The 27,799-nt window shown below is 39.7% G+C and overlaps 1 protein-coding gene across 2 annotated transcripts in view; it reads left to right on the forward strand.

Annotated features, from left to right (window-relative positions):
- Positions 1-27,799, forward strand: part of THADA (THADA armadillo repeat containing) — a 191,766-nt gene that overhangs the window by 239 nt on the left and 163,728 nt on the right. For both annotated transcript variants that reach the window (XR_013540295.1, XM_072989544.2), the window contains exons 2-16: positions 3,179-3,275; positions 4,869-4,963; positions 8,054-8,184; positions 9,611-9,756; positions 9,856-9,888; positions 10,660-10,708; positions 11,023-11,213; positions 13,424-13,518; positions 14,936-15,156; positions 21,205-21,899; positions 22,918-23,069; positions 23,176-23,331; positions 23,675-23,797; positions 24,765-24,888; positions 27,080-27,231. Coding sequence is in view for 1 of the 2 variants with exons in the window: in XM_072989544.2 (XP_072845645.2) it covers positions 3,200-3,275; positions 4,869-4,963; positions 8,054-8,184; positions 9,611-9,756; positions 9,856-9,888; positions 10,660-10,708; positions 11,023-11,213; positions 13,424-13,518; positions 14,936-15,156; positions 21,205-21,899; positions 22,918-23,069; positions 23,176-23,331; positions 23,675-23,797; positions 24,765-24,888; positions 27,080-27,231 (2,439 nt within the window). In the remaining variant the exon portion in view is untranslated. The remainder of the gene's footprint in view (positions 1-3,178; positions 3,276-4,868; positions 4,964-8,053; positions 8,185-9,610; positions 9,757-9,855; positions 9,889-10,659; positions 10,709-11,022; positions 11,214-13,423; positions 13,519-14,935; positions 15,157-21,204; positions 21,900-22,917; positions 23,070-23,175; positions 23,332-23,674; positions 23,798-24,764; positions 24,889-27,079; positions 27,232-27,799) is intronic.

Below are 27,799 nucleotides of genomic sequence, written 5' to 3' on the forward strand. Positions count from 1 at the left end.
CAGAGACCTTAAATAGGGAAAGCTTCTAGGATATGCTGTTGCTAATGCCATCCCTTCGTCGTGTGTTTTATGTATTTATTTATTTATTTGAAATAATTTTATCTCACCTTCCTCCCTAAAAGAGAACCAAGGCAGCTTATATCATTAAAAAGATTAATATTCAAAACTAAAAACATGTATGGCCTAAACTGGGGAATATCTTATTCTAATGGCATTGGGGTGCCATGCTCGGCTGCCTTAATTGCTTTTGGACCTCTGCCCCGTTTTCTGCCAAGCATTTGCCGTTAGCAGCTTGGAAACGAATTGAATTCGGGGCCACGTGGTGTAAAAGTGTGCTTAAACTCCAATATGTTCTGGGACTCTGAATCCAGGTTTCAGATTGCCCTGATGTGTGTGTAGGTAGTTTGTGAGTGGCAAGGGAGAAGCTGCTCATGTGCCACTTCACATAATTGTATATTCATTTCAGGCGTTATATCTTTATGCCATTTGATACCCTGAAATGTAGAAATGTGGACCTACAGCATTCAAAATGAGGTTAGACAAATTGATGGAGGATCGGTGGCCCTCAGTAATGTGGGATAAGTATAAATGTAATATCCATAATGAATTGCCACTTTAGGGGTAGCAGCTGGTATTTAGCTGGTCAATTATATCTCAAGTTACCCTGTGTAATATGCAAGGCAGCTTACAGTAAAACATGGAGAAAATAATTGCAAGTGAAAACAGTGCCACAATAAAATAAGAACATATAGCAAGAAAATTACTTTCAAGAATCTTCTTGCCTTCATTTCTAATCAGTTGGCAGGTCTAGGCAGATCTTTTGTTTCACCAAAGCTGATTTCTAATGTTTGGAAAATGGGAGAACAGTTTATATGTTTAGAAGAATTGAATGATAATGGCACGTCCTCCAGGCTTCAGGTGGAGATGTTGCAGATTAGAATACTGACACACCTCTTTTTTGGGAAAAAAAATCATTGCATAGGACATTTTAAAATGGGAAGAGATTAAAACCTGAAATTCCTTCCCTAAAATGATAACTGTAGTTACTGTGGTTAGAAGCAGAAGATTTCACTTCCAGGTGAAGGTTTGCACCAGGAAGATGATGCTTAAAAGAGATAAGAGACCTCTTGATTTCATAGGAAGTAGTTGCTGTTGTAGAAAATGTCACAGAACTAATCAAAGCGCAAAACTGTATAGCCCGCCCCCCAAGATGGAGACTCCTGGAAACATAATGGCCATAATCCTGTTGATGTTTAGGTAAACTTTGCATAACTTGCCACGGCTAATCAACAAAGTGCTAGGGCATACCTTGGTTTATGACTACGCACATGACTAAGATGTGCCCTGGCACTTCATCAGTTAGCCACAATTAGCTGTGGCAAATTATGCAAAACTTTTATCAGTCTTGCAATAGAATTCTGGGCAATATAAGTATCAGATTTTCGTGCGTTCATTTATAGATTATTGGTATTTTGTGGAAAGTCGCTACATTAAAATCCCACTTTCATGCTGGTTCTGTATGGAGCCATTGTGAGATATTAGGTTGGGTGCTCTAACCATACCCATAGAGTGGGTATGTTTTGCTATGTTTAAATGTCTTGCATACTTTGGTTATAGGAAACATTAGTGCTAAATGTTCTGTGGAAATTCTCCATTATTTAATTGAGAACATAGACATATAACACAGAAATAAGTCATAGCATTATTTAAAGCTGATTGAAAACTGTGGATAAGAGAGTGGTTAAGAAAATGATGTGAGTGTGGATCGGACCTGGGCATCCCTGTCTCTGTAGGATATAGTGAGTATAAATTGTGTAAAGCGTCACATCAAAAAGAGCCTATTTCTGCTTTTCTTTAGTTTTTATCCCTATCAGCCTTCTCTTTTAGCAGAAAGGAAAGGCTGATGCTTACATTTAGACCCTTTATGAGAGAAATGTCTAGAATCAGTGTCAAGAATATGTGGATTTCTAGAAGCTGTTGACATGCAAGTCCCACCATTTGGCTATGCTGTTTAAGAATGACAGGAATTGTAATCCAGCAAAATCTGAGAAAGTGGTCATTCCCCAGGCCTGATCTACAAATCGCTGAAGATGTACTTAAGTTGTATTTATTGCAGGTAAAATTTTCAGGTGGTTCTAGAAAGCTTTTTAGTCCTAAGTCTCAGGTTTTTATTAGATCTGTTCATTGTCATGGCTTTTCAACCATTTTTTGCTGACTTAAATTGATTAGGTGAAATGGGCAAAGTTTCATTTGCCTCAGAATCATTTTTAAGATGTAACATCCTTGGAGTGAAAAGTACTGAGTGTATTTCCACAAAGATTGTCTTCAGAATCTTCATTTTTGGGGTGGTGGTGGTGATATGTGGCAGATAGTAACATTCTAGTACTGTACCTGTTTACCGAATGGGTATTCCTTCTTTTACCACCACCACGTTAGAACTACAGAAGAGACAGTAAGGATAGTTGAATCCAGCCCCTGTCAATGAGGCACAGTGCGGAATTGAACTCCCAGTCTCTGCTCCTAGACCACTAAGCTATTCAGCAGTTAAAGTGGTCTTTGCCAAAAGCTTTTACTTATCTACTGGTGCATATGACTATGGTACTGTACTGGTACTGTAAGTTCTTCTAGAATCATTTTCTTGATCCTGTTCCAGCAGAAAAAAAAGCCTATTGAAAAAAAGTGGTTCAGCGTCCTAAAAGGTAACAGGGTCAAGTCCCAAGGCAGGAAGCCGTCCACTGTGGGAAAGCCAGAAACAAGTGGTGTGGTTTATGTCAGGGCAGGTTCTGGAAGCACCAGCAGTGTATGGCCACGAGTGGAAGCATCATCTCCTCAGTAGAGGAATTGTTGGATGCTGTATCCCACCCTATTCAGTGAGTCTGATGTCCCAGGAAGGTAGCAAGAGGTTAGGTCCAGAGGCAACTTATTGAAGCCAAGCCTGGTTTGAAACTCTGGTACCTGCAGTTTGTGAATAAGTGTTTATGTTTCAATGAAGTATTGCCACATGTTGAACAACGAAAAACAATCTTGACTTAACTTTTAGTTTCATGTATGTAAAAAATGAACTGGAGTACCTGTTTAGCGACGCACGAAGGTGAACTGAAATGGAGCACTCTTTACTTTTAAATTGTGCGTTTAAAACAATGTTGGTATTAAGTCCCAACATATAATTTTTTTGTAGGTAATTCTTTAATCTACAAAAATGGTTTTAAAGAAGAAGAAAGAGATTCAAGTTGATGCCTTTGTTCTTGATCACCAGAAGCTTGAAAGACTTCGCAGTAAGTATAATTAAGTTGTTTAGTTCGTCTCCGTAGACATATCTCAGTGGTGCCATAATGACTTTTTGAATACATTTCCCTTGATGGTACCTTTTAAGTTAAAAGAAAAATCAGCCCTTTTCATATACTGTGGTTCATGTATTTTTCTTCCCACTGTATTTTGAAAAAAAGAGTTTCTGCATTGATGATCAAATTAAAGAGAAACATTCTAGAATGTTTGATTTTGTGTAATTTTACTTAAATAATGTATTGAGAATGCCTTTGAGGCACTTTCCTAATTTTCTAGTTTTAGATAGAAAGTAAGTTGTCTGGCTGTTGAAGGACTGCATTGTCTAAAAATCGTAGTTCTGTTTGTACCCTGTGATGCAGAGAAGAGATAGAGTTGGCAATCATTGCTGCCACAGTATAGTCTCAACCCTTGATTTACTTCTAGGAACACTTCTATCTCTTTATGCAATAGTGGCTAGTGGGATGAACCCAATGATTTGTGACTAGATCTCGTAGGGTGTTCTTGCAAATGGAACAGCAAGAGGATCACCACATGTCACCACTCTTTCTCCTTGTATGTATCCCTGTCTACTCTGGGTGAATCTCTGGAATTATGTGGCAGGGTGGCACGCCAGGAATTGTGCAGGAGCTTTTTTTACCCCTTCTGTTTGTAGAACTTGCTTCTGGATTACATTGCCTTCTGCAAGCAAATGGGTTCCTACTGTGAATGAAATTATTGCAGTAGCTCTAATACATTGGTATCAGAATAAGGAGGAAAAGCTTATATAGTGTATGATTGATGACACCATCTTTATCTTTTATCCTTAAGTTTGCAGCATCATCCACCTTGTGACCAAGTAACTGTTGTGATGCATTTCAAGGGTTTTTCTTATTTCAGTGGAAACCAAATGGAAGCCACACCTACCATTTTTAGAATGTACTAATAACTCTTGTGAGACAGCTATAGCTCAGGATAGGGTTATGTTATTGCATCTACATTCTCCCTTCAACAACACTGGGGTTAGGGGTACTGGGTTCCTGTGTAGTTCAAAATCCATGTATCAATCTTATGCCCCCAAAATGTAATTGCAAAGCCGTTGATTAACAGCCACCCACAGCCAGCTAAAGGCCATAAAAAGCTTCAGAGGGGGAAGACAAGGACACAGTATCTTCTCTTCTTCCCCTAACAGAGCAGCAGGCAGGTGCTTTGTAGTCGGCACCGTGAAGGGAAAGCCGAAGGAGGCCAGGAGGCCAACCACAGCAGGCGTAAGGGGAAGCTGGTGGAGCTTGGAGAGACCAGTGACAAGGGAAAAGGAAGAGGACTTCGCCTAGATTTGAAATTACTCGTGCCACTGTGACTTCTCCTAACATGTGTCAGCCTTCTGGCATGCCTCGGCACCCTCTATGGCTGCCACATGTTGCTGCTCGAGTCAAGCAATAAGTCCCCCCCATTCCACAGTCTGTCAAGTGGGACTCTATGAGTGATCGCTTTCATAAAACACTGTATAGAATCATATATTCATAGAATAAGGGATAAGGGGGCTTGCTTTTGTAATGTAAATTTGACAGTACAACATTCAAGGTGTTTTCTTTCTCTGTCTTTAGGTTTGGCAGACGTTGAGGGCCAAAATCTGGCCTCTGTTTTGTTATCCTGTGCACAGCTGAGTGACGGCATCCAACAAATCCATTGCATCAAAAAGGTTTGATAGCAATAAAATGTTTAACAGTAATAACAATTATGGTCTGGATAAATTTTTATAAAATGCTACAGGTTTTTACTTCTTTAGTTTTATTTATTGAAAGATTTCAAATCTGCTCTTAATTGACATATGTCAGAGTGGGATCCAATAAGAAAAGACACTACTGTATACACAAATATAATTTAATTTTTTAAAACAATTAGAAGTTTTAAGACCCATCATAGCAATTCAAAAATTAAGATACTTTTGGGAAAAGAGCAAAGTAAAGGATTAGAGACCATGCCGTCTTTGTTTGTAAGAAATTATCAGATAACATAAGGAGAAAAGAAGCCTGGCATATCTCAGTTGTTAATTTGTTCCAGAGCCTGGGGGTCACCACTGAAAAGGCCTAGTTCCCTGTCAAGGCCTTCTTGTCCTCTCTTGGTGTGAACCCTTTTAGTGAATTGAGAGGAAAAGGTGAAAACGGGTAAATGAGATGTTCAAACAATTCTTCAGGTCCTAAACAGCTTCATAGGTTATAACCAGCACCTTGAATTGAACATGAAAAATAACATGGAGCCAGTGAAAGTGTGTCAAGGATTTATGATCAAATTTACTAGTCTCAGAAATCAGACTGGCTGGTGCATTTTTGGACCTGCTGAATTTCCCATACTCTTTTCAAGGACTGCCCTAATTAGAGAGCATTACAGTAGTCTATTTTTGACCCATTGTTACTAGGTGCTTCTTATACAGTGGTGCCTCACTTAGCGATGTTAATCCGTTCCAGGAAAAACGTCGCTAAGTGATTTAATCGCTAAGCGATTTAAAAAAGCCCATAGGAATGTATTAAAACGCGTTTAATACATTCCTATGGGCTTAGAAACTAACTTTAAGCGAAATTCCTCCATAGCGGTGGCCATTTTGGGTGCCTCTAAAGCGAGGCAAAACAGTGACTGCCATTTTGGAACCGCTGATCAGCTGTGCGAAAATGGGGGCTTTCCAATGATCGTGGGGAAGCATTCATCGCAAAGCCCCCATTTTCGGCCAGCTGATCAGCGGGTCTTTGCGATGATCGCTTCCCCGCAATCATCCCAAAGCCCTGCCGATCAGCTGTGCTTCGTCTCTCTCTCTTTCCCTCTCCACCCCTCGCAGCTCCAGCCTCGGCCCGGGCTTAAGGTTGCTGCAGGCGCAGAGGGTCTTTCTTGGCCAGGGTGGCGCAGCGGTGCCTCAGTCTCCCTGCCGAGGCTGGAGCTGCGAGGGGTGGAGAGAGAGAGAAAGAGACGAAGTACAGCTGATCGGCGGGGCTTTGGGATGATCGCAGGGAAGCGCTTCCCGGCGATCATCCCAAAAATGAGGGCTTTGCCATGATCGCTTCCCTGCGATCATCGCAAAGCTAATTTCCCCCATAGGGGCCATCACAAAGCGATCGCTCTTGCGATGGCAAAAAGTCCATTGCAAAGTGATTTCGTCGTAAAACGGAGCGATCGCTATGCGAGGCACCACTGTAGTTTAATAGTTTATTTTGTTTAGCTCATAATATTGTTTCTTTAAGCTGCCTTGGGTCTTTTGTCCTTTTTAGAAGAAAGGTGGAATATAGATATTTTAAATAAATTAAATAATGACTATGACTCAGAACATTCAGGCTTTGTGTGTGTGTTGTTTACATAATACTGCAATGTTTATTGTTCTAACTGAATTTCTAAACTGCTCAAAATAAAACCAGTATAGTTTAAATCATTGGAGTACTAACATTATTTAACTTCGATATATATGCATGTTAAATATTTTTAAAAATTCCAAATTTCTTCACAGCCTTGGATTATTTTTTCCTGCATGAGTTTTGAAGGATTTCTTTGTTAAATACTAACCCTATAATGTATTACAACAAAGCAGCATAGTCTTGTAGAACTGTAAAATCTAGCAAGTTTTATGTGGCATGACCATTCTGGAATGCAGCTGACTTCATCAGATGTAGGCTGCCATGTTTCTGAAGACATAGGTACAGTCTATGAAAGCTTATGCGAAATAAACTTAATGAAGAATCTTATGACACATTAAAAACTAAGACTTTTTTGATATAAAGGTCTATGGACTGGGACCTAATTCTTCAGATGCAGCGTCATATACATCTGATGAATTTAACTACTGTCCACAACAGCTTATATGGCCATTAGGAGTCAGCAGGAACATTATACAGAATACAACCAGTATCTGCAATAAAAAGTTGCAGTTTGGTGCTCTTTATATTCCAGGCTACAGACTGAAACAGCTACTGAAAGAAGCAGAACTGAAGCAGTATTTACTTTTTAAAACTTGGTCATTTTCTAACATCTTATGACATTTTCTGTCAACAGTAAACAAATAATGGCATATGAAGATTTGCAGAAATAGAAGATTTCTTAAAAAACAAACAGGGATAACACCTGTTAAATGCTCCAGAACGCTCTGTCTGTGTCTGGATGGGAGGAAATATAAAGACATGAAGGGAGGGGAAGTGGTGTGCAGGACTGATTAGCTAGAATATAAAGTGCACTAAACTGCAACATTTTGTTACAGGTACTGATTGTATTATGTATAGCATTCCTGCTGACTCCTATTGCCCATAAAATGATCTTCATTTTATGATGTGTATGTAAATTTTCAGATTGCATTTTAAGTGAATATAATATACAGTGGTGCCTCGCATAGTGAACGCTCCGTTTAATGAAGAAATCGCTTTGCGATGATGTTTTTGCGATCGCTTAGTGATGGTTCCTATGGGGAAAATTCGCTTTGCGATGATCGCAGGGAAGCAATCATCACAAAGCCCCCATTTTCGGCCAGCTGATCAGCGGTTCCAAAATGGCCGCCCGCTGTGTTGCCTTGCTTTAGAGGCACCGAAAATGGCCACCCCATGGAGGATTTTCGCTTAAGGTTAGTTTTTAAGCCCATAGGAACACATTAATGGTGTTTTAATGCGTTTCTATGGGCGTTTTAATATCGCTTAGCAATTAAATTGCTTAGCAGCGATTTTTGCTGCACGGATTAACATCGCTAAGCATGGCACCACTATATAATGTTGAATTGTGGGTGGAAAAATAATCATGTTCCTCTTTTTTTAAATATGTACAGGTCGTACATTTATTGGAAAAGAGTGATAAAGGCTCTTTGTGTGATGCTGTGGTCAAAACCTGCTTAGATACTTTGGGATTTATTTTCTTATCTCTGGATACGAAGAACCCTTTGAAAAAAGTGTTGGCAAGGTAATGTGAATGAGGCAGTTCGGTTTTTTTTATAATGTGACTGTAGTCTGCCCAGGTATATTGAAGAGGAAAATTGACTTTAGGAAATATATGACAGAAGGTACACTGTAATGAGCCATTGTAAATAACACCAGTTTTCAAAATGCACCAAGCCAGCAACATGTTAAGCCTTCAGTAGGTAGTGATTCTTGAAGTGTTCTTTGCTTACAGCTTTTTTTTCTGTATTTAAGCATTACTGTATACTGTGCAACAAGACTTCAAAAGCTGTTTTGTTTGTACATTGGTTTGTTCAGATGGCAAAGTCCAAACAGTCCTTTTAAAAATAACAGTGCAAGGATGCTCCAGAGAAAGAAGTCTTGGCAAATGGTTTCTTAGGACTTGACCTAAACATTCAGTAGGTTGCAGTCCAAGGAAAGAAATTATTAGGTAAAGGTAAAGGTTCCCCTTGACATTTAGTCCAGTCGTATCCGACTCTAGGGGGCAGTGTTCATCCCTGTGTCCAAGCCGTAGAGCCAGCGTTTGCCTGTAGACAGTTTCTGTGGTCACGTGATCAGCGCAACGAGACACGGAACGCCGTTAACTTCCCACCATGGTGGTACCTGTTTATCTACTTGCATTTACAGTACATGCTTTCGAACTGCTAGGTTGGCAGGAGCTGGGACAAGTGACGGGGGCTCACTCCGTCACATGGATTCAATCTTACGACTGCTGGTCTTCTGACCTTGCAGCACAGAGGCTTCTGCGGTTTAACCTGCAGTGCCACCACGTCCCCTAAGAAATGATTAGTGGCATGCAAAATAATTTAGCAATATGTTAACATGGTATGGACACTGATGGGTGGGGTAGAAATCAAATAAATAAATAAATAAATATTTTTAATATCCTTGCATAGCCATTATTATGAATTATTTTAAACGTGAAAGTTCTAAGCTATCTGTCTAATTTTTTAAAAAAACTGTGCTATTTCCGTTGCTATGCCTGTGGCACTGGTAATCTGACAAATAAGGTCAAGGATATGTTCCACCCTTATTACAGTCTTTTGTAGCAAATGAGAGTTTGGAAGAGTGTTGTAATTCAGATTTGTGGTCCAATCTAATTCCCACAACTGAAATTATGATCGCATGCTTGAGGCATAAATCAGCTAGGATTCCGACTTCTGTAGTAGCTGCCTGCTGTTCCTCTGTTTTACAGAGGAGCAATTTGAATTTGCTCTGTTTCTTTAGAGCTGGATGTTAAAGTAATGAAATCAAAATAGCATTCTGTTTTGAAAGCATAGTTGTGTAGGCCCTTACTCTGTATTGATTCTCCTAAATTCTTATTTAAAGTCATAATAATCTTGTATTGCCCAGAAAGGTCCACATGTGTTTCTTTATTTCGAAAGTTTTTAGTGTTTCAGATAACTTGAAAATGCTCTCTTCAACTACAGCTCACTGAATGGCATTCCTGAAACTCTTATCTCTGAAGCTACTCAGAGTTTTGTTTGTTGCCTTAAGGAAGAACTAGAAGTTACAGACCTGTCTCAGTACAAGAGGATTATGGACAATCTTGCCTTTTGTATGGACAACAATATAGGTATGATTAGTTAACATTTTGGAACTTGCAACAATTTCAGAAAGGATTTATATTGATAGGGTTGGTATAAGATTCTAAAATATATATTTGATTTTTCAGGTATATCAAGTGTGAATATGCTGTTTGAAGAAGGTAAATTGTTGTTATTTCTACATTGTGTAAAATATTCTAAGACAGAAATCTGTGTTTTGTAGCTTCTCGTGAAGATTGCAGAGAATATACATCTCTCTCAATTGTCCTATGGGTCGTCGGAAGAAACCCTTACTTCCAGTGGTATTCAGAAAAAAATTAGAATGAGGGAGATATATAACAGTAACTGTTACTATTACTGACTGCAGTCAAAGTGTCAAAGGAGATCTTTTAGTGTGTAACACTAAACCATGGTTTGGTGCAGTGTGTATGAGAACCTTGAGCCATATCTTGGGCTCCTCTGCTTCTGTTTCCTCTTTCCCCATGTTGCACTTGGAGAATTATGTTGACAGTGCTTATATTCAGTTTCCCCATATCTCGCCACTTGCATGCAAAACAGTGGTCATGGTTGATTTAAAATGCTAGTTGATTTTAAATCAAACTGGAATAGGATTACACTTATGTGTTCCTCTCTTGATTATGACATTGTCAAATGGCTGCATGTTTGTAAGTGGCTGGTCAATATTTTCGTTTTTTAAACCTGGAACATAAAAGACATTGCTTGTCACATATATGGAACAAGGAGGATGTTCCGGAAGTAAAGTACCCAAAGACTTGCCCATAATAGTTCCTCATCTAATTTAGTGTGTGGCACTTTCAGAGAATGGCCTCTTAGTTGTAAAGATCTTAACAATTGGAAAGGATTGAGAACATTTTTATGCGAGACCAGTTTGAAATAATGTCTTATTATGCTTTCCAACTCTAATTCCACAGTTCTTCAATTTTTGCGGAAATCTATATGTGAAATAGAGGAAGAAAACAGGTGAGTACCACTACTCAGTACAAAATGATGAGGAATGTAAAAAGTTTATCCGGGATACCTTGTTGCATCTATTCTCAAAGGCTTTCACAGCCGGATTCCGATGGTTGTTGTAGGTTTTCCAGGCTGTTTGTTCTAACTCCTGTCCTCTGAAGATACCGGCCACAGAGACTGGTGAAATATTAGGAAGAAAAGCCTCCGGAACACGGCCAAACAGCCCGAAAAAGCTACAACATACCTTGCTGGGTTTGTTCTTTTAACTGTAAGAGACTAACAAGGTAACTCATTTGGACTTTTCCTTTCTCTTATTTTAAAAGAAAGTTCTGTGGAAACCGCATTGCACAAACTAGGTTGATGCATGATTTGCTGATGGGCATTAAAGTTTCAATGATGCTGATACAAAAAGTTCAGGAAAATATTAAGGAAAATACCTGGAAGAAATTGGATTCTCCTGCCTGGCAAAACATGTGTGGGCTACTAAATAATTTTGCTTGCTTCTTGAGAAATGGTAAGTTTTTTTTGTGTTGATGATTAACTTACTCATTTTTTACATTCTAGTAGTACAGATCTGGCTTTGCTATAAAATTGGTAAATGAAAATGTAGGGCTGAGCACTCTACGTAAATCTTTATCACTCTTCCTATTTTGTAAAGCAGTGTTCCTCAAAGTTTTTTGTACTGCGGACCGGTGGAGCCTCTGAGGGAGGTGGGGCGACCCCCTCACACTTGCGCTCTCTGACGCACGTGCAAAGTGGTTGGGGAAGTGGTTCCCTCACCGCTTCGCACATGCGCAGGAGCGCCTGCCCACCCGCACACCCACCCCACCCCTGCGCGCGGGCACATGCTTGAAGGGGTGAGGGAGTGTTTACATGGGGGAAGGGGTGGGGCTATTTTCCAATCGCGACGTAGGTGAAGACCATCAGGGGCAAGGAGCCCCTCCTTAGGGATAAGAAGGGAACCGCTTGCTGGGGTTCGGTAAGGCTTGCTGGCCTCTCCCTTCCCCACCCCAGAACAGGAGCCTTTGCTTGTCTGCCCTGCCCACCGCTTTACCTTGCCGAGGCACAGCAAGAAAAGGAAGAGAAGCTGCACCGGTGGCTCTGTTTCTCCTGCCCACCCCCAGTTCACCTTGTCGCCCTCCGCTGCAGTGTTGCGCCTCCGGGAAGTAAAGTGGGGGTGGGAATATTCCAGTTCGTTTCGGAGGCTTTGTTTTCTCACCACTTTGGGTTCCAACTTGGCTGGAATTCTCCAGCTCGTCAGGAAGCCCTGTTGTTGATCGACTTCAGAAGAAAAGTGCGGCGGCGGCGTGGGCTATGGAAGGGAAGGCTTGTGCCGAGCCACAAAGGCAGACCTCCCAACCACCCCCACAAGCACTTCCCTCCCCACAGCTGCTTTGCGTGTGGGGCGCTTGAATGAAGGGGCGAGGGAGCGCTCATGCTGGCAAGCGTGGGCGCAAAGCAGCTCTGGGGAGAGGAGTGCGTGTGGGGGGTGGGGAGAGGTCTGCCTTCACGGCCTCCCGGGTCTTGCCCACTCCCACCCCCCTCCGCCGCCGCCGCCACCGCCACCGGCGCCGGGAGGAAAGCAGCCAGAAGAGCACCCGGCCATGCTCTTGCCTCCCGGCTCTGGCTCAACCCCGCTGCCACTGCTGGGCCACAAAGGCAGACCTCCCGACCACCCCCACAAGCACTTCCCTCCCCACAGCTGCTTTGCGTGCAGGGCACTTGAATGCAGGAGCGAGGGAGTGCTCATGCTGGCAAGCGTGCATGCAAAGCAGCTCTGGGGAGGGGAGTTTGTGCAGGGGGAGGTCTGTCTTCACGGCTTCCCGGGTCTTGCCCACTCCCACCCTCCTCCGCCACTGCTGTCGGGAGGAAAGCAGCCAGAAGAGCACCTGGACATGCTCCTGCCTCCCGGGCTCTTGGCTATCCCCCTCCACCGCTGCCTCCAAGTGCGTGCGGGGGAGGGGGGACAGCGGGAGGTCTGTCTCCGCGGCGCACTCAGGGTCAAGCCATGGACCGGCAATGGGCCTCGGACCGGGGGTTGACGACCTCTGTTGTAAAATACTTCTTTAAAAACAATCCTGGGTGATATATATAGAATATCTGAGTGGAATTCTCCTCTTGTGACAAGTGGCTGTAGTGTTTCCTCTACTTTTCCTCTGCATATGAAAATCTGCTCCCTTTCTTTGGGAACACTGTATGAACTGGAGTGGGAGGTTGCACAAGGGAGAATTAAAATCTCTCTACCTTCCATGTTTGGCCCCCACTGCTGAATTGCAGTCCCTTCGCAAAAAGAAGGAACCTTTTGTTTATGGAAGAAATATTCATTTGTTGTCCGAAGAAAATATTTTTGTGTGAGTGCAGTATTGTGAAATTGAAAGTAGAATAGATGCTTGGTTACTTACTTTTGAGAAAGGAGTGTTTTGGTTCAGAATAGGGCCATAAATTCAGAATGCTAAGCAAGGTGGAGGGGCCAGCTAGAAGCCTTAGATTTGCACTTCCATTACTCATGGCTATTGAGTCTTCCAAGTTCAAAGAGTTCCTTGCTTGTTTATTTCTATTGATTTTCTTCCCTGACACTTTTCTAATGCTTTTGAGGATAAACGGGATGAATATTGTTCTTTTAAGAATGGATCTTACCAAGAAGGCTGAGGATGTTGCTTAAAAAGTTTTAACTGCTATTTTAATACTAACATAGTTGTCTCTCTATATATTCATTTTATCCAGATGATCTCTTACAGAATGTTCAGATCACAGCAGGACTGGCTGTTGTTCTCTTCCTTAAAACTATGTTTGAACCAGTGGTAAAGCTACCATGCTTGGTGAGTATATTTTCTTTGTTGATGTAAAAGTTTGCAAATTAATTGTGGAAGTGGCTGTATGGTGGTGACTGGTCAGCAAGGCACATGATCAGACCTTCGCAAGTAACCTCAGCTGCTTTTGTAATCTCCCTTGTTAGTATTGTAATTTAAGTAGAATATTGGCCCAAAAATCTAATAGCTACTTCACTGCTGGTGTCAAAAGAATATTAGTAACTTTATGTTACAAGTCTACTTGGAAGTCAACATTGCTGAATACATGGGTATTTGTTTTTAGGTAAGCAAATGTAGGATTGCAGCTTTAGTCACTTTGTTACTCAACCTATTATAGTTTTGGTTGTTGTGGGTTTTTTGGGTTCTTTGGCCATGTTCTGAAGGTTGTTCTTCCTGACGTTCCTACTCCAGTCCTCTGAAGATGCCGGCCACAGAGACTGACGAAATGTCAGGAAGAACACGGCCAAAGAGCCCGAAAAACCCACAACAACCATTGGATCCCGGCCGTGAAAGCCTTCGCAAATATTGTAGTTTTCTTTTGCTCGGACCACATTTCATGATTTATGAAGAATTTAAGCATTTTAGGCTGCAGTCCTATGCGCACTTGGACATAAGTCCAATTGAAACTGGTAGGATGTACCCCCAACATGAATTTGACCCAACTCTGGGAGGCAGTGGAGGACAGGAGGGCCTGGTGTGCTCTGGTCCATGGAGTCATGAAGAGTTGGACACGACTAAACAACAACAAGGATGTACCCAGCCGTCCTAAGACTCACTGAATTCACTCTTTATGTTAAACATGCATGTGACCAGATTTTGGTCCAATGTTTTCTGCATCCCTGATAACAGCTTATTGTTATGGCATTCAGATGGACATACAGTTAGGCAACCTTTGGGTGGCTGGTTCTGTACTGAGAATCTTGAGGAAAATAGCTGAAAGGGTTTTGGAAAGTGTTGCAACAAATTTGCTTTTTAGAGTGATTTAACATGGGCTGGGTGGATAGCTCAGTGGAGCCAGAGGTTGGGAGTTCGATTCCTCACTGTGCCTCCTGCAAGTAGAGCCAGTCTTTGTGGCCTTGGGCAAGCTGCACACACCAGGCCACTCCTGGCTCAGGTTGGCCCTGATCCTGCAGCTCCCAGGGCAGTAAAGGCCAGATCCTGACAGAGGCACGTTCAATTGATTTTGAACAAGCTCACAGCACCTATGTAGATCTTCACAATGGACACATCAACGTCTGCATGGCTTCCAGTGTGGTGTGGAAGAGACTTGTATGCATAACCCCCTCCCTCCAATCCTACATTGGTCAGGGTAGCAGTAAAGAGAGTGGGTACCTTTTCAGAATTAAATTTTGCCATATAATACATGGAAATTTATTATCTTACTATGCAATATTACTTGCTTTCAGTAATGTATGTTCTTTTGCAGATCAGTGACTTGCTTTGTGGGTCTCTGAAATACTGTGACTTGCCGGGGTGGTTTGTGGACAGCTGTGGAAGTCTTTGTACCACTGAACTTTCAGACTCGGCCGTCCTTTTCCTTTGCCATGGAGCACTTGCTATGCTAGAGTGGAGAAATAACTCTATGGGCCAGAATGGAGAGAAACTGCTTTTGGATATTGTCTTTGCTTTATTGACTTTGACTGCACGGTAAATATTACTTTTTACACTTTAAAAAAATGCATCCAGAAAACAGAATTTGAGGTCCATGATTTCTAGATCTCAAGTTGTATTTTAAATGAAACCCAATAAGTGTAATTTCAAATTGGGCTAAGTAGAGCAAGGGGAAACATTACTTTATACAGTGTATATTGAGAACTATGTCATGAATATTATGCTATATATATTTGAGGAAGACTTGCTGGGTAGCTCATTGGGTTTGGGGGTATCTGACTTTAAAAGCCAAGGATTCAGGTTTTGATTCCCCGCTGTGTCTCCTGAAAGAAGAGCCAACCATGCAGTGTCAGGCAGAGGGCTAGGGTGTCATCAGAAGAAGGGGGACTGTTAAACAACTTCTGAGTACTTTATATCTAGGAAGCCTGGCAAGCGTTGCCATAAGTTGGAATTGACTTGCCATCATATAATTATTATATGGGGAAGGAGATTGTAATCCACACAAGATCGCTTCAAAATAAATGCGCTAACACATTGTACCTTATTAGAGCATCAAATGGGGTAACAGCAAACTAACTTAAATAGAAGGACCTTTAATACTTGGGAGGATGCTTTCTGGTCGCTCACCATTAGAGGAGAGATGCCTTTTTTAGGACAATGAGCCAAAGTACCACTTAGGGCTGCAATGATATACTTATCTGACGTCTGTTTACCTCCGTGAGAGTGATTTTTTTATATAGACACATCACAATTGTACTGTATGTGCTTTTTGCAGTTTAAAGTTTACCTGAAACTAACATGAAACTTCATTTAGTAGTGAAGCTAGAGATATGTCTTAGTAGAACAAGGTATCTCCTCTTTCTGTATCCTTTCAAATTGTGGTGTTTGCGAAATACAGGGACTGAACATACGCTGACAGAAAACTACAGGAAATAATACTTCACTAACAGTAAAATGAGTATAGGGGGAAAAGCCACAAATTTATAAGATAAATGGACTGGGTTATAAGAGGCAAGGTACAGTATGTTGGGACTCTTCTAGATTAACCATTCTATAATTTTATGATTCTCCCTATTTTTTTCAATGACTTGAAATAGTAGTGGGCACACAGCTAAGTTTGTCAACTATGTTGGCTTGAAAGGCTAAGCTGGCCTGATTCTTATAATTTAAGTTTGACCAGCTTGTGGTTTAATTGGGTCGTATGGGTCCAAAATAGAAATGTTGATATTCATTCTAAAATATTTTAGTTTGCTCCAGGAGACCTATGAAGAGTAAATGTTAAACTAGAAAAGTACCAAAAATAAACTAAGTTTAAATTCATTGAAATAAAAGAGACAATGATGAATGTCACTGATGTTTGTAGAAAACTGTGGAAACAACATGTATCAATAATAGTGTCAATAATGTGTCAGTAGTCTCAATAGTATTCAAAACATAACAAAGGAAATAGTTATAATGTTGCTATCATATTTCTGGGTACTTACATCTCAGAGGACCTCTCATGGATTATAAATGCCAACATGCTAATGAAGAAAGCACAGAAGAGGCTGTATTTCCTGAGAATGCTCGGCAAGTTAAATTTATCTCAGCATTTACTTCTGTCATACTATCGTAGCACCATTGAGAGTGTCCTAACCTATGGCATTCTGGCATGGTTTGGGAGTAGCTCTGTAGCGGACAAAAAAGCTCTACAGAGAACCATTAAAATTGCCCAGAATATCGTAGGGCTCCAGCTACCAACCCTGGATGACATCTTCACATCCCGCTGTCTAAGGAAGTCACACAGCATCCTGAGAGACTCTTCCCATCCTGCTTATAACTTTTTTGAACTGTTACCGTCTGGCAGAAGATATAGAACAATTAAGACTCGGACCACACGTTTTCTAAATAGTTTTTATCCCAGAGCTATAATTGCAATTAATAATGAGCTTAAAGACTGCCTGTAGTAAATAATTAGTTGGACTGTGTTACTTGGCCTGCGGTGTAGATGTTTGTATTTTTAGTGGGGGACTTTTAGTGGGTGGGGAGTGTTTGGGGAATTTTATGTGTGTGCATGTGTCTGGTCTCTGGGTGTCTGTGAATTTCGTTGTATGGGTATACTGTGTATATACTTACAATGACAATAAATTACTATTATTACTATTACTATTACTATTACTATTACTATTACTATTATTATTATTATTATTATTATTATTATTATTATTATTATTATTATCATCGTCATCGTCATCATCATCATCATCATAAAAGGCAGTGATAAAATAATGCCTGAGATATTGAAAAAATATTGGATTACATAATCAAAGCATAATAGATAGGAAACAGATTATCAGAGCATTTGTATTAAAGAATAAGTCCCAGGTTATCATAACATCTTTTTCGGCTCGGCTAACTCAAGCCATTTAAGTTCCTGGCTATAAGAATAATGCATATCTACCACTCCAGTGGAGAGTTAAGGATTCTTAGTTGCAATGGAAAGTTCCAGAAACACCAGAACAAGTTTTAATATTATATTTCAGGGAAAGGTTTTAAATGTATTAAAAAACAGTTCACAAATGTTGAGGGGGGGGGAATCAAGCAAACAGAATAATGAAGGCCTTAAATTAAAGTTTAGCACAAAGTTGAGTTTAGAAGAAAGATAGTTTTTCTCTTAAGAAGGCAATCATGTTGAAAACAAAAAATTGAAACAGTGGGAGGATCTAAATAGGAAATTTGTCAAATGAAAGAGTAAAACTGTCCCTCCTCTCTATCATGAGAGAAAGTCACATGTATCCTGCTGAAAATGTCAGGAGAGAGAGAGAGAATCTAATGCAGCAAACCAAACCAAATATTTTATTTATGTAAAATATTTTTACCCAGCTCTCTCCTTAAAAAGTACAGTAGAAGATAATATTTAAAAGCTAAAAATAGAAAGTATACACATATTTAAAAAGAATCAACTAACATACTAAAAATAGTATATAATGACCCAAGCAAGCAAAGATGTAAAATAGCCACTTACTTTCAGTGATAGCCCCAGAACTTCAGTATATCTTGATTGGATGTTGTGTTCTTCCAATCAAAACTAATTCTGTCTTGATTAATGATTAGTTCAAAAGTTTGGTCAGATCTTTGACTTCTCATTTCCATTTAGCGCCTGTCTTTCAAACTGGCTTATCAAAATTCAGAACATTATGTAAATTCAGGTATCTCAACAATTGTCCTTGGTTCTCTTCTTGGTCCAAAGAAGAGTTAGACACACGAAACATATATCTAGACTGGTGGTCCAGAGCACAAGTGCAATCTAGGTATAGAAAAGATAAAATAAAGGACTTTTACAACGAACAAACAATATTCAATAAACTTCTACTGGGCTCAAATGATAAGGAATTAAGAAAATGTATGATTATTCGCTTGAAACTAAAATGCAAGATGAGATGGTAATGTATGATTAGGTGGGCACAAAATATAGGATGTAATATTGACATTGATCAATGGTTGCAAATAAGGAAAAATAACATAAAGCTCACTAAATCGGTAAATTTCAAGGAGAACATATATAAGATGTTTTATAGGTGGCATATGACTCTGGAAAAATTGCCAACAATTTATACAGAGGTGTCAAAAGTACAAGCTGGATTCCGAAGGTGCCAGAAGTACAAGCTGGATTCCGAAGGGGAAGAGGAACCAGAGACCAAATTGCTAACATGCGCTGGATTATGGAGAAAGCCAGAGAGTTCCAGAAAAACATTTACTTCTGCTTCATTGACTACGCAAAAGCCTTTGACTGTGTGGACCACAGCAAACTATGGCAAGTCCTTAAAGAAATGGGAGTGCCTCACCAACTTATCTATCTCCTGAGAAACCTATACGTGGGATAGGAAGCAACAGTTAGAACTGGATACGGAACAACTGATTGGTTCAAAATTGGGAAAGGAGTACAACAAGGCTGTATATTGTCTCCCTGCTTATTTAACTTATATGCAGAATACATCATGCGAAAGGCTGGGCTGGATGAATCCCAAACTGGAATTAAGATTGTCAGAAGAAATAACAACTTCTGATATGCAGATGATACCACTCTGATGGCAGAAAATGAGGAGGAATTAAGGAACCTTGTAATGAGGTTGAAAGAGGAGAGTGCAAAAAACGGTCTGAAGCTCAACATAAAAAAAAAACTAAGTTCATGGCCACTGGTCCCATCACCTCCTGGCAAATAGAAGGGGAAGATATGGAGGCAGTCACAGATTTTACTTTCTCAGGCTCCATGATCACTGCAGATGGAGACAGCAGCCCCGAAATTAAAAGATGCCTGCTTCTTGGGAGGAAAGCGATGACAAACCTTGACAGCATCTTAAAAGGCAGAGACATCACCTTGCCAACGAAAGTCCGAATAGTCAAAGCTATGGTTTTTCCTGTAGTGACTTATGGAAGTGAAAGCTGGACCATAAAGAAAGCTGACCGCCGAAGAATTGATGCCTTTGAATTGCGGTGCTGGAGGAGGATCATGAGAATCCCCTGGACTGCAAGGAGAACAAACCTATCAATTCTAAAGGAAATCAACCCTGAGTGCTCACTGGAAGGGCAGATTCTGAAGCTGAGGCTCCAATACTTTGGCCATCTCATGAGAACAGAAGAATCCTTGGAGAAGACCTTGATGTTAGGGAAGTGTGACGGCAAGAGGAGAAGGGAACGACAGAGGATGAGATGGTTGGACAGTGTCACCGAAGCAACCAATATGAGTTTGCCACAACTCCGGGAGGCGGTGGAGGATAGGAGGGCCTGGCGTGCTCTGGTCCATGGGGTCACGAGGGGTCGGACACAACTGGACGACTAAACGATGTCAAATGTTTGTTGGAGGTTTGAAACACAAGAGGGAAGCTTTTGCCATATGTGGTGGACTTGTAGAGTAGTGAAACACTACTGGATAGCAGTACGTACTGTGTTACAAAAAATTCTGCTTTGTAATGCTCCACTAACCCCAGAATACTTTTTAATGAGCATTATACCAGATAATATAAATAAAACAAAGAACTACCTGGTTATATCTATAGTCACTGCAGCCAGAATTCTTTATGCTAATAACTGGAAGAAATTGGAGATATCGAAACAAGAGGAACTCATTGAGAAGTTAAGGGAAGCGGCAGAAATGGATATTTTATCAGAAGTGTTGAAAGACTGTCCAATACAAAAGGCAACTGATCGATGGGATTTATTATAAATGTAAATGGCTTGAGTCAGCAGATAGTGCTTGAATAACATAGAATTAAACTAAGATGTAACTGTAAGTTGAAACCTGGAGGGCAATCAAATTGTAGAAAGACAAAAAGTTAACTTGATATTGCAACCTGAACAAACAGGTTGGATGACAGTACATTTTGTGTTCTACTTCCCCCTCTTGCCCCCCATATCCCCCTCTACCTTTTGTACTCCTTACCTTATCCCTAGTTTTTAAAAATAAAAAAATAAATTTAAAAAAATTGTCCTTGGTACCAGGTGAGAGAACTTCAATGTACCATTTACATGAATCTGTCATCTGAACTTTACTAAAGTAGAAACATATCTTTGTCAGTACCTGGGAAGTGTCGCTTGAAAAGAGCGTCCTATAAGATACCATAAGAATTGGACACTGAATGTTTAGGAAAAAAACCCAAATAATGGAGCAGTAAGATATACAATTATAAATGTATTAGTGCAGAAATTATAGATTATTCTGTTGCCAGCCAGCTGTATTTTTAGTATTTTTACTTGGGAAGCTTTCCAGTGCGATATAATGAGTGTGTTCTTTATCTACAAACAATTGTCTAATTCCAGCTAAAGCAATATGGCATGGCTGCTTATTGTGTTTCTCATCATATGTTAAAGATACCTCTCCAGTTTTCTCACCTATGGTGGACAAGGCCATCATAGAAATCAAGAAACAAAGCTTCAGCTGACAATGAGTCCATGTCTTGACCAGCCCTTGCATCTTCAAAGCATACAGAGAGGGCAGTTGTACTCCAGCCTTTGTTGTGGGCATTTCCTAGGGAACTGGTTAGATAGACCTTTGATCCAAGCTGGCATAACTTTTGATCCTCATACTAGTCTGTTTGTCTCTTGAAGGTTGAAAGAATCTGCTATGGCAGCGTCCTTGTCCAGAAGTCTAGCTGTTTGGACTAATGCAGCACTGGATGCTCTTCAGTCAGGTTCTTTAAGTTTGAAGACAAGTCTTAATGGAAACTCAGATGCAACTGGAAGACTGCTGGACTACGTATATGTACATTGGGAGCACCCTTTGGATGCTGTTAGGCACCAAACCAAACTCATATTTAAGAACATCCTCCAAATACACCAGACTGTTACGAAAGGAGCTGTTGATGTGAAACTAGATCCATTCTTTTTGGGTTTAACAAACAGGTTGCTAAGTTTAGAGTGGCACGTTAAAGGCAAATATTCATCGCTTGGTTGTCTTGTGGAATGTGTTGGCATTGAAAATATTCTGTCAATGGACAGGACAATTCCTGCGCAGATCTTAAGTGTTATGCATGATCAGTCCTTTGCACCTTATGCAAGTGATTTATTGGAAACCATGTTTTTGAGTCACAAGAAGTATCTTGCATCCATTTCGGAAGGAAACATCTGGATTGATGTTTGGCATGATATGTGGGTATCTCCTCTGCTTTTAATTTTGTGTGATGGGAATCCAGAGCAGGCTACCTATGTCACCGATTACTACTTACCTAGGTTGTTGAAATGTAGCCCAGAGAGCTTGAACTATATGATCAAAATCCTTCAGACTTCAGCAGAATCTAATGTTGGTAAGATTGTATATCTCATACTTAAAGTGTATCCATTTTTAAGCATTGTATTGATGTGCTTTATTCAATTTTACACAATTTATCCTTCACCCCCCAAATTCTGACTACTTATAGAAGGACAGTTTTAAATGAAAGGTTTATACTGAGTGGCTGATAGAATACAATTCTGTTCAGCTTCATTACTTGGGAATCTGCTGAACATTGAGAGAGAGAGAATATAAAGCTGTATAATTTGGGGTATTTCTTGTAATATAGTTTGATTATAAGAAGGTGTAGAAACTTAGAAGTAATGAGAAATTGTAGCAGCCTTAAAATTAAGTATTCTGTTCACAGTGACATAATTTTTTTAAAAAACGGAATACTTGACATGTGCATATTCTTAATACAATATAGAAAACAGAAAAGATACATCGTTCAAAGAAGAGAGACATTTTGGCAGAATACAAAGAAACAAAACACCCATTCAACATTTCATTCTGTTTCCATATGTATGACAAAGTGGACGTGTCCATGAAAGCTCACATTAAAATATAATAATTAGCCTTTAAGGTGCCACATGCTTTTTGTCTTTGTTATGTTTTGTTTCTTTGGATTTTGCCTGATATGCTTGCACAGAGTAACATGGCTGCCTCTTCCAAAACGATATCATGTTGGCAGAAATACAGAATATCGGTACTGTATTAATTTTCAAGTTTTCCCCATGAAAATGATACAGTTTTAGAGTGATAGCACTTTGAAGACTACCTGCCATGAGCTTTCATAGGTAAGGAAGTGTTTCACCAGATGTATGAATGTGTTCTAAACATTCTTGTGTCTGCATGCCAGACTAAATTAGTTACTGTTTAAATACCATGATGTTATATTTGTTGTTTCTGTTTCTCATGCACACAGAATTTGTGACAGGAGTTTAGTAATTATGAATGGGAAGAATTTTTGTGGTCACATTTTACAGAGTTGCAAGAAGCTTTCGGACTAACACTAATTGTACTAACTGAGAATTTAAAAATATTTTGTTTAGGATCTTGCAATACTAGGGGCGCACTTGGAGCCTTGATGGCATGCCTGAGGACAGCCAGAGCCCATGGACATTTACAATTTACAGATATAATGCATGGCAGCCTTGTGTCCATTGGGTGTATAAAACAAGGTTTAGTTCATCAACATGATCAGGTACAGGTTTATATATCTCTGTCTTTGCCTACTTAATTGTAAAATGGTTACCGCAATGGGAAATCTGACTTTATAAATTCCTTGTGTTTTTTTTTAATGTTTAAAGGTGCGGATAGATGCTCTAGGTTTATTGTGCGAAAGCCACCGAAGCACCGAAATAATCTCCGAAGAGGAAATGCAGCTCATACAATTTTTCATTAGATACAACTTGAACAACCAGTCCCCAGCAGTGAGGCAACAAATTTGTTCTTTATTGAAAAAGGTAACCTTGGAATGTGAATGTATCTGCTCCCCTGGAAGTCCCATTTATTTATTTATTTATTTATTTATTTATTTATTTATTTATTTATTTATTTATTTATTTATTTATTTATTATTTATTTATTTATTTATTTATTTATTTATTTATTTATTTATTTATTTATTTATTTTATTGGATCTAGACCATGCCCCTCTAGACCATGTCTATTTGCCTTGTACCAAAATGTTCTGGAAGTTATTGTTCATTGTTGCCTTGCTTTTTTGTTTTTTTTAACATAACATCAGTGTCAGTGTCATCTTTGTGGTTTCTAACTGGGTGGCCTTCTATGTTTCTCTGTTAACAGTTGTTCTCCCGAATGTATGAAAGCTCCCAGGCACTTCATAAAATGCAGCAGACAAAATCTAAACAAGATCTAGCTAAGCACTTCGTTAAACTGGACCCGTTAATGACTTTGCAACAATACAAGGTATTTGTAGTAGCTTGCTTTAAGATATTAAGAAGTGATGTAATATGATCTAGCAGTTCTCGAATAAGATAGCAGGCACCAAAAGGAAGATAGCAAATACAATTATCTTGTATTTGAGAAAACAGTAGGATATGAGAAAACAAAGGAGTTGAATGAACCTGTGTTAATATTATCTTGGGTTGTGGTCAGTTATTGGTATTGATTAACAGCAACTCTCAACGTTTGTTAATTCAAGATTCCAGGAACTGAGCTGTTAGCAAAGGTAGTCCAAATTTGTATTCGCTTTTTATATCCCCCTGCATTGATGGTTAAAGTAATAGAGAATGGGTCAGGAAAGAACAGAATGGAATATCTGCTACCACATCCCAGGCACTACTGGTTTGCATTACGGCAGAAAGTGGGTGCAGGTGTTTCCTCCCTATTCATAGGACCTAAAGATTGAGTATCTCCAGGGTCACCACAGGTTTTGGAATTAGTGAATCAAAAGCTGTTAGTGCCTAAATTCCCAAAACAGGGGCTTCCTCAAGCAATGAAAAGTGGGAGTACTGCCATGCTCATTCTTCATCTGTGAAGCTTTCTGAAGGCTTCTACGCATGCAGCTTCTCTCTACTGATAGGAGCCAGTGAAGGGGCATCTTCATCCAGTCCAGATGACTTCCAGTGGAGTAACCAAGATTGCACTCTAAAATCTTGAGAACAGTGCCCTTGATACAGATAAAATGAGCCTGCCTAGTAAAGCTCTTTTCAGTGCTAGGAAGAAGTAACTTTATAGTGGGACTATTTCATAGGTCAGTATATAAAGATCTGTCAGTGTGACCACACAGTGCTGTTGAATTAGATTTTTTTTCAGGTATATGTTTGAATAATCACTGTATAGTTGGGTGGATCAAAGGCAATATCTGATATTTGAAATAAGTTTATTTGTTCTCTTTGTATCCCACAAATGTAATTTCTGTTCCAATCCTCAGGATTTCATGTCGTCTACCTGCAGTCTACTTTTTGGATCTCTATTTCCTGGTTCATCTCATTCAACCAGATTCACTGCATTGCATCTTTTGGGAATAGTAGCTGAAATATTTCCTATTTCAGAAGGTAAATTGTCTGGAAAATGGGGAAGGGAAGGTATACATGAACCTAAGGTCAATCTGACTTATTTCTTCAGATAGATTTCTTTGTCTGGCCTTTTGAGAATAGATGGAATCCAGGATATCTATATAGTCCAGTCTCCCCAGCACCACTACAAACCAACCAACCAATGAAACTTCCTTCCTTCCTTTCTATACTGCCCCACTTAGTGAAAATCCATTACTCTCGGCTACCGTGTACAAAACAATCAACAGACAAAATCCCCCAAACAAGCTCCCACAATCACTCCTCCAAATAAAAAAACATGGAATTATAACACATTCAAACAATAAACTAAATAGTGGTTGTTGTGGGTTTTTCGGGCTCTTTGGCCATGTTCGGAAGGTTGTTCTTGCTAACGTTTTGCTAGTCTCTGTGGCCAGCATCTTCATCATCTCTGAAGATGCCGGCCACAGAGACTGGCGAAACGTTGGGAAGAACAACCTTCAGAACATGGCCAAAGAGCCCGAAAAACCCACAACAACCATTAGATCCCGTCCGTGAAAGCCTTCGTGAATACAATAAACTAAATAGCTGAATAAATCATAAGTAGTGGTAATACTCCTCTGTAATAGATCTAAACCATGAATCAAGCTGCTACTTAAGTGGGAGAATGTCCATGAAGGCCTCCTATAATAAGGCCATTAAAAAAACAACAATTTTCATGATTTATGCTTGACTGCTGCCTGCATATTTACCTGCATTGGAATGTAGTGGAAAAATGTATGTGCTATTCACAAAAATTCTGGCATCTGCATTTTGCATTTATGTATGTAAATTGGAATTTGAAAGGTCAAGTCAGTTTTAACTCTTATGTGCTGTTGCATCACTTCTGAATCAGCAACATTATGAGTTAGTGACCTTCTAAAGGTCATGGCATTGACTTTTCTGCTCATGTCTTACAAATTAGAGGCATTCTTTACTGAGACAATCTATCTATGGTAACTCTTTTCATAATGCCTTCCCATTTTCCTTACATTTTTGTCTTCTCATGGTATATCTAAGTTATAGCCTCAGTTTGCTCTTTGCTCATTTAAACATCTACACAGAGTCCAGGTTTGATTTGATCTAGAACCAGGGTCCCTCTAAGGCGCATGCAATTCCACCTCCCTCTGCACAGTTTTACTTTTCCTCCACGCAGTGCTTGTTTTCAGCTTGTTTGGTTCTGGCTGTGACAGAACACCTGCATGGGAGTGGCGGAGTCATGCATGCACACAGGGGTGAAGTCACATGAGAGAGAGGCGGAGTCCCACCCAGCGGGGCTGAAAATTAGAGGGCACATTGTCTAGAACCCATTTATTTGTCTTTCTAGTGATCCATGGTATCCATAAAACTCCCCTCCAACACAAGATTTCAAATATGCTTTTTCCCCTCTTGGTTTTCTTCATTGCCTGTACATAGAAAATGGGGAATACTGTAGTATAAGTGATCTTCACCTTGGTCCCTGACAACACATCCATACACCGGAGCGTCTTTTTTCACTTCATCATAACTGCTTTTCGAAGTCATAGTTTTCGTCTCCTTAGTATTCTACTGTAATCATGTGTTTTCACTTTAACCTTCATCAATAGATATTTCAAGACATTGCTATTTTCTGCCAGTAATATGACATCATCTGTGTAGATTAAATTGATTTTTCTTCTGTCTGTTTTCATTCCTCCTTCATCCAAGTCCAGGTTTCTGTACAATATATTCTATGTATAATGTACGTAAAGAGGGAGATGACATGCTCCCTTGTCTGAAACTTTTGCCTGTTGGAAACCATTCTTTTTCTTTACATTCTATCCTAACAGTAGCCTCTTGTCCAGAGTATGGATTAACCATCAGAACAATGGGATGTTGCAGTATACCTGATTCTTTTAGAATGCTTCTCAGCTTTGCCTGATTCATAGCTTTTCATGATCCCTAAAAATCAAATATATAGAATCAAATGGGTATCTAAATATAATGGGAATACAGTTGTTGGGTTGCAGTTCTTGTCATTCGTGTTTCTTGGCTTTGTTGGCTGAGGTTAATGAAAGTTGAAGCCCATGTTGTCTGTAAGGCTGCTCTCTTATCTCTGCTATAAATGTAAAAGAATGAATTAAATTTCACCTTAAAATCTGTAACATAACACTGTGTTCTGATGGAATGGGATGTTGATTTTCTTTTTAAACAGGCCAGAGCCAGGAATTGTTTCAGATATCCCAAGAGATTGATCCTACTCGTGTTAAAACTTTACTCCACTGTTTTGCCAGCACTTTTGAAGAAGTGAAGATCTTGGTGTTTGATCTCTTAATAAAGCTTTGTCCTGCATTGCCTTATTTTCAGGTACAAATAGATACTGGCACATTTTGAAGTCAGAGTAAATAATTATATGATAATAGAAAATGGGAGGTGAATGGTCATTTGGGATACAAAACAGATTCACTTTCAATACTGTAGGAATGATGACTTGGCTTGTTGACTTTTTCAAAGCTTGAGTTGGAAGTTTTCAGATGTTGAAAGAAAATATGGGTTGTTCAACTATATGTAGGATTGTTGTGTGCCATTTAAAAATGTTGTAACTGTCACTAAAGGAAGAAGGAGGGGAAAGTTTGAATAGGTTGATATTAGTGCACTACTTGAGAACTAGTTTTCCTGGAAGGGCTTGTTGGAAATGGACTTGGTAGGTGGTGGGCCCAAAACACTTTCTACTCACCGATCTACCAATAAGGTTTCTGCTTCTTCTGTATATATCAGTGTTTTCATCAGGAGCTGGTCCTAGTTGTCCATCAGCAACACATATCTAATGATTTAATTACTGCAGTCTACTTTTGCATCCATCATAGTGGTTCTTAGTAGCTGGTTTTAAAAATGTTTTCCTATGAGATTTGCTATTACTGTGTAACAGTAATAT

This window comes from Pogona vitticeps, chromosome 1, assembly GCF_051106095.1.
Source record: "Pogona vitticeps strain Pit_001003342236 chromosome 1, PviZW2.1, whole genome shotgun sequence".
In the NCBI taxonomy this organism is placed as follows: Eukaryota; Metazoa; Chordata; class Lepidosauria; order Squamata; family Agamidae; genus Pogona; species Pogona vitticeps.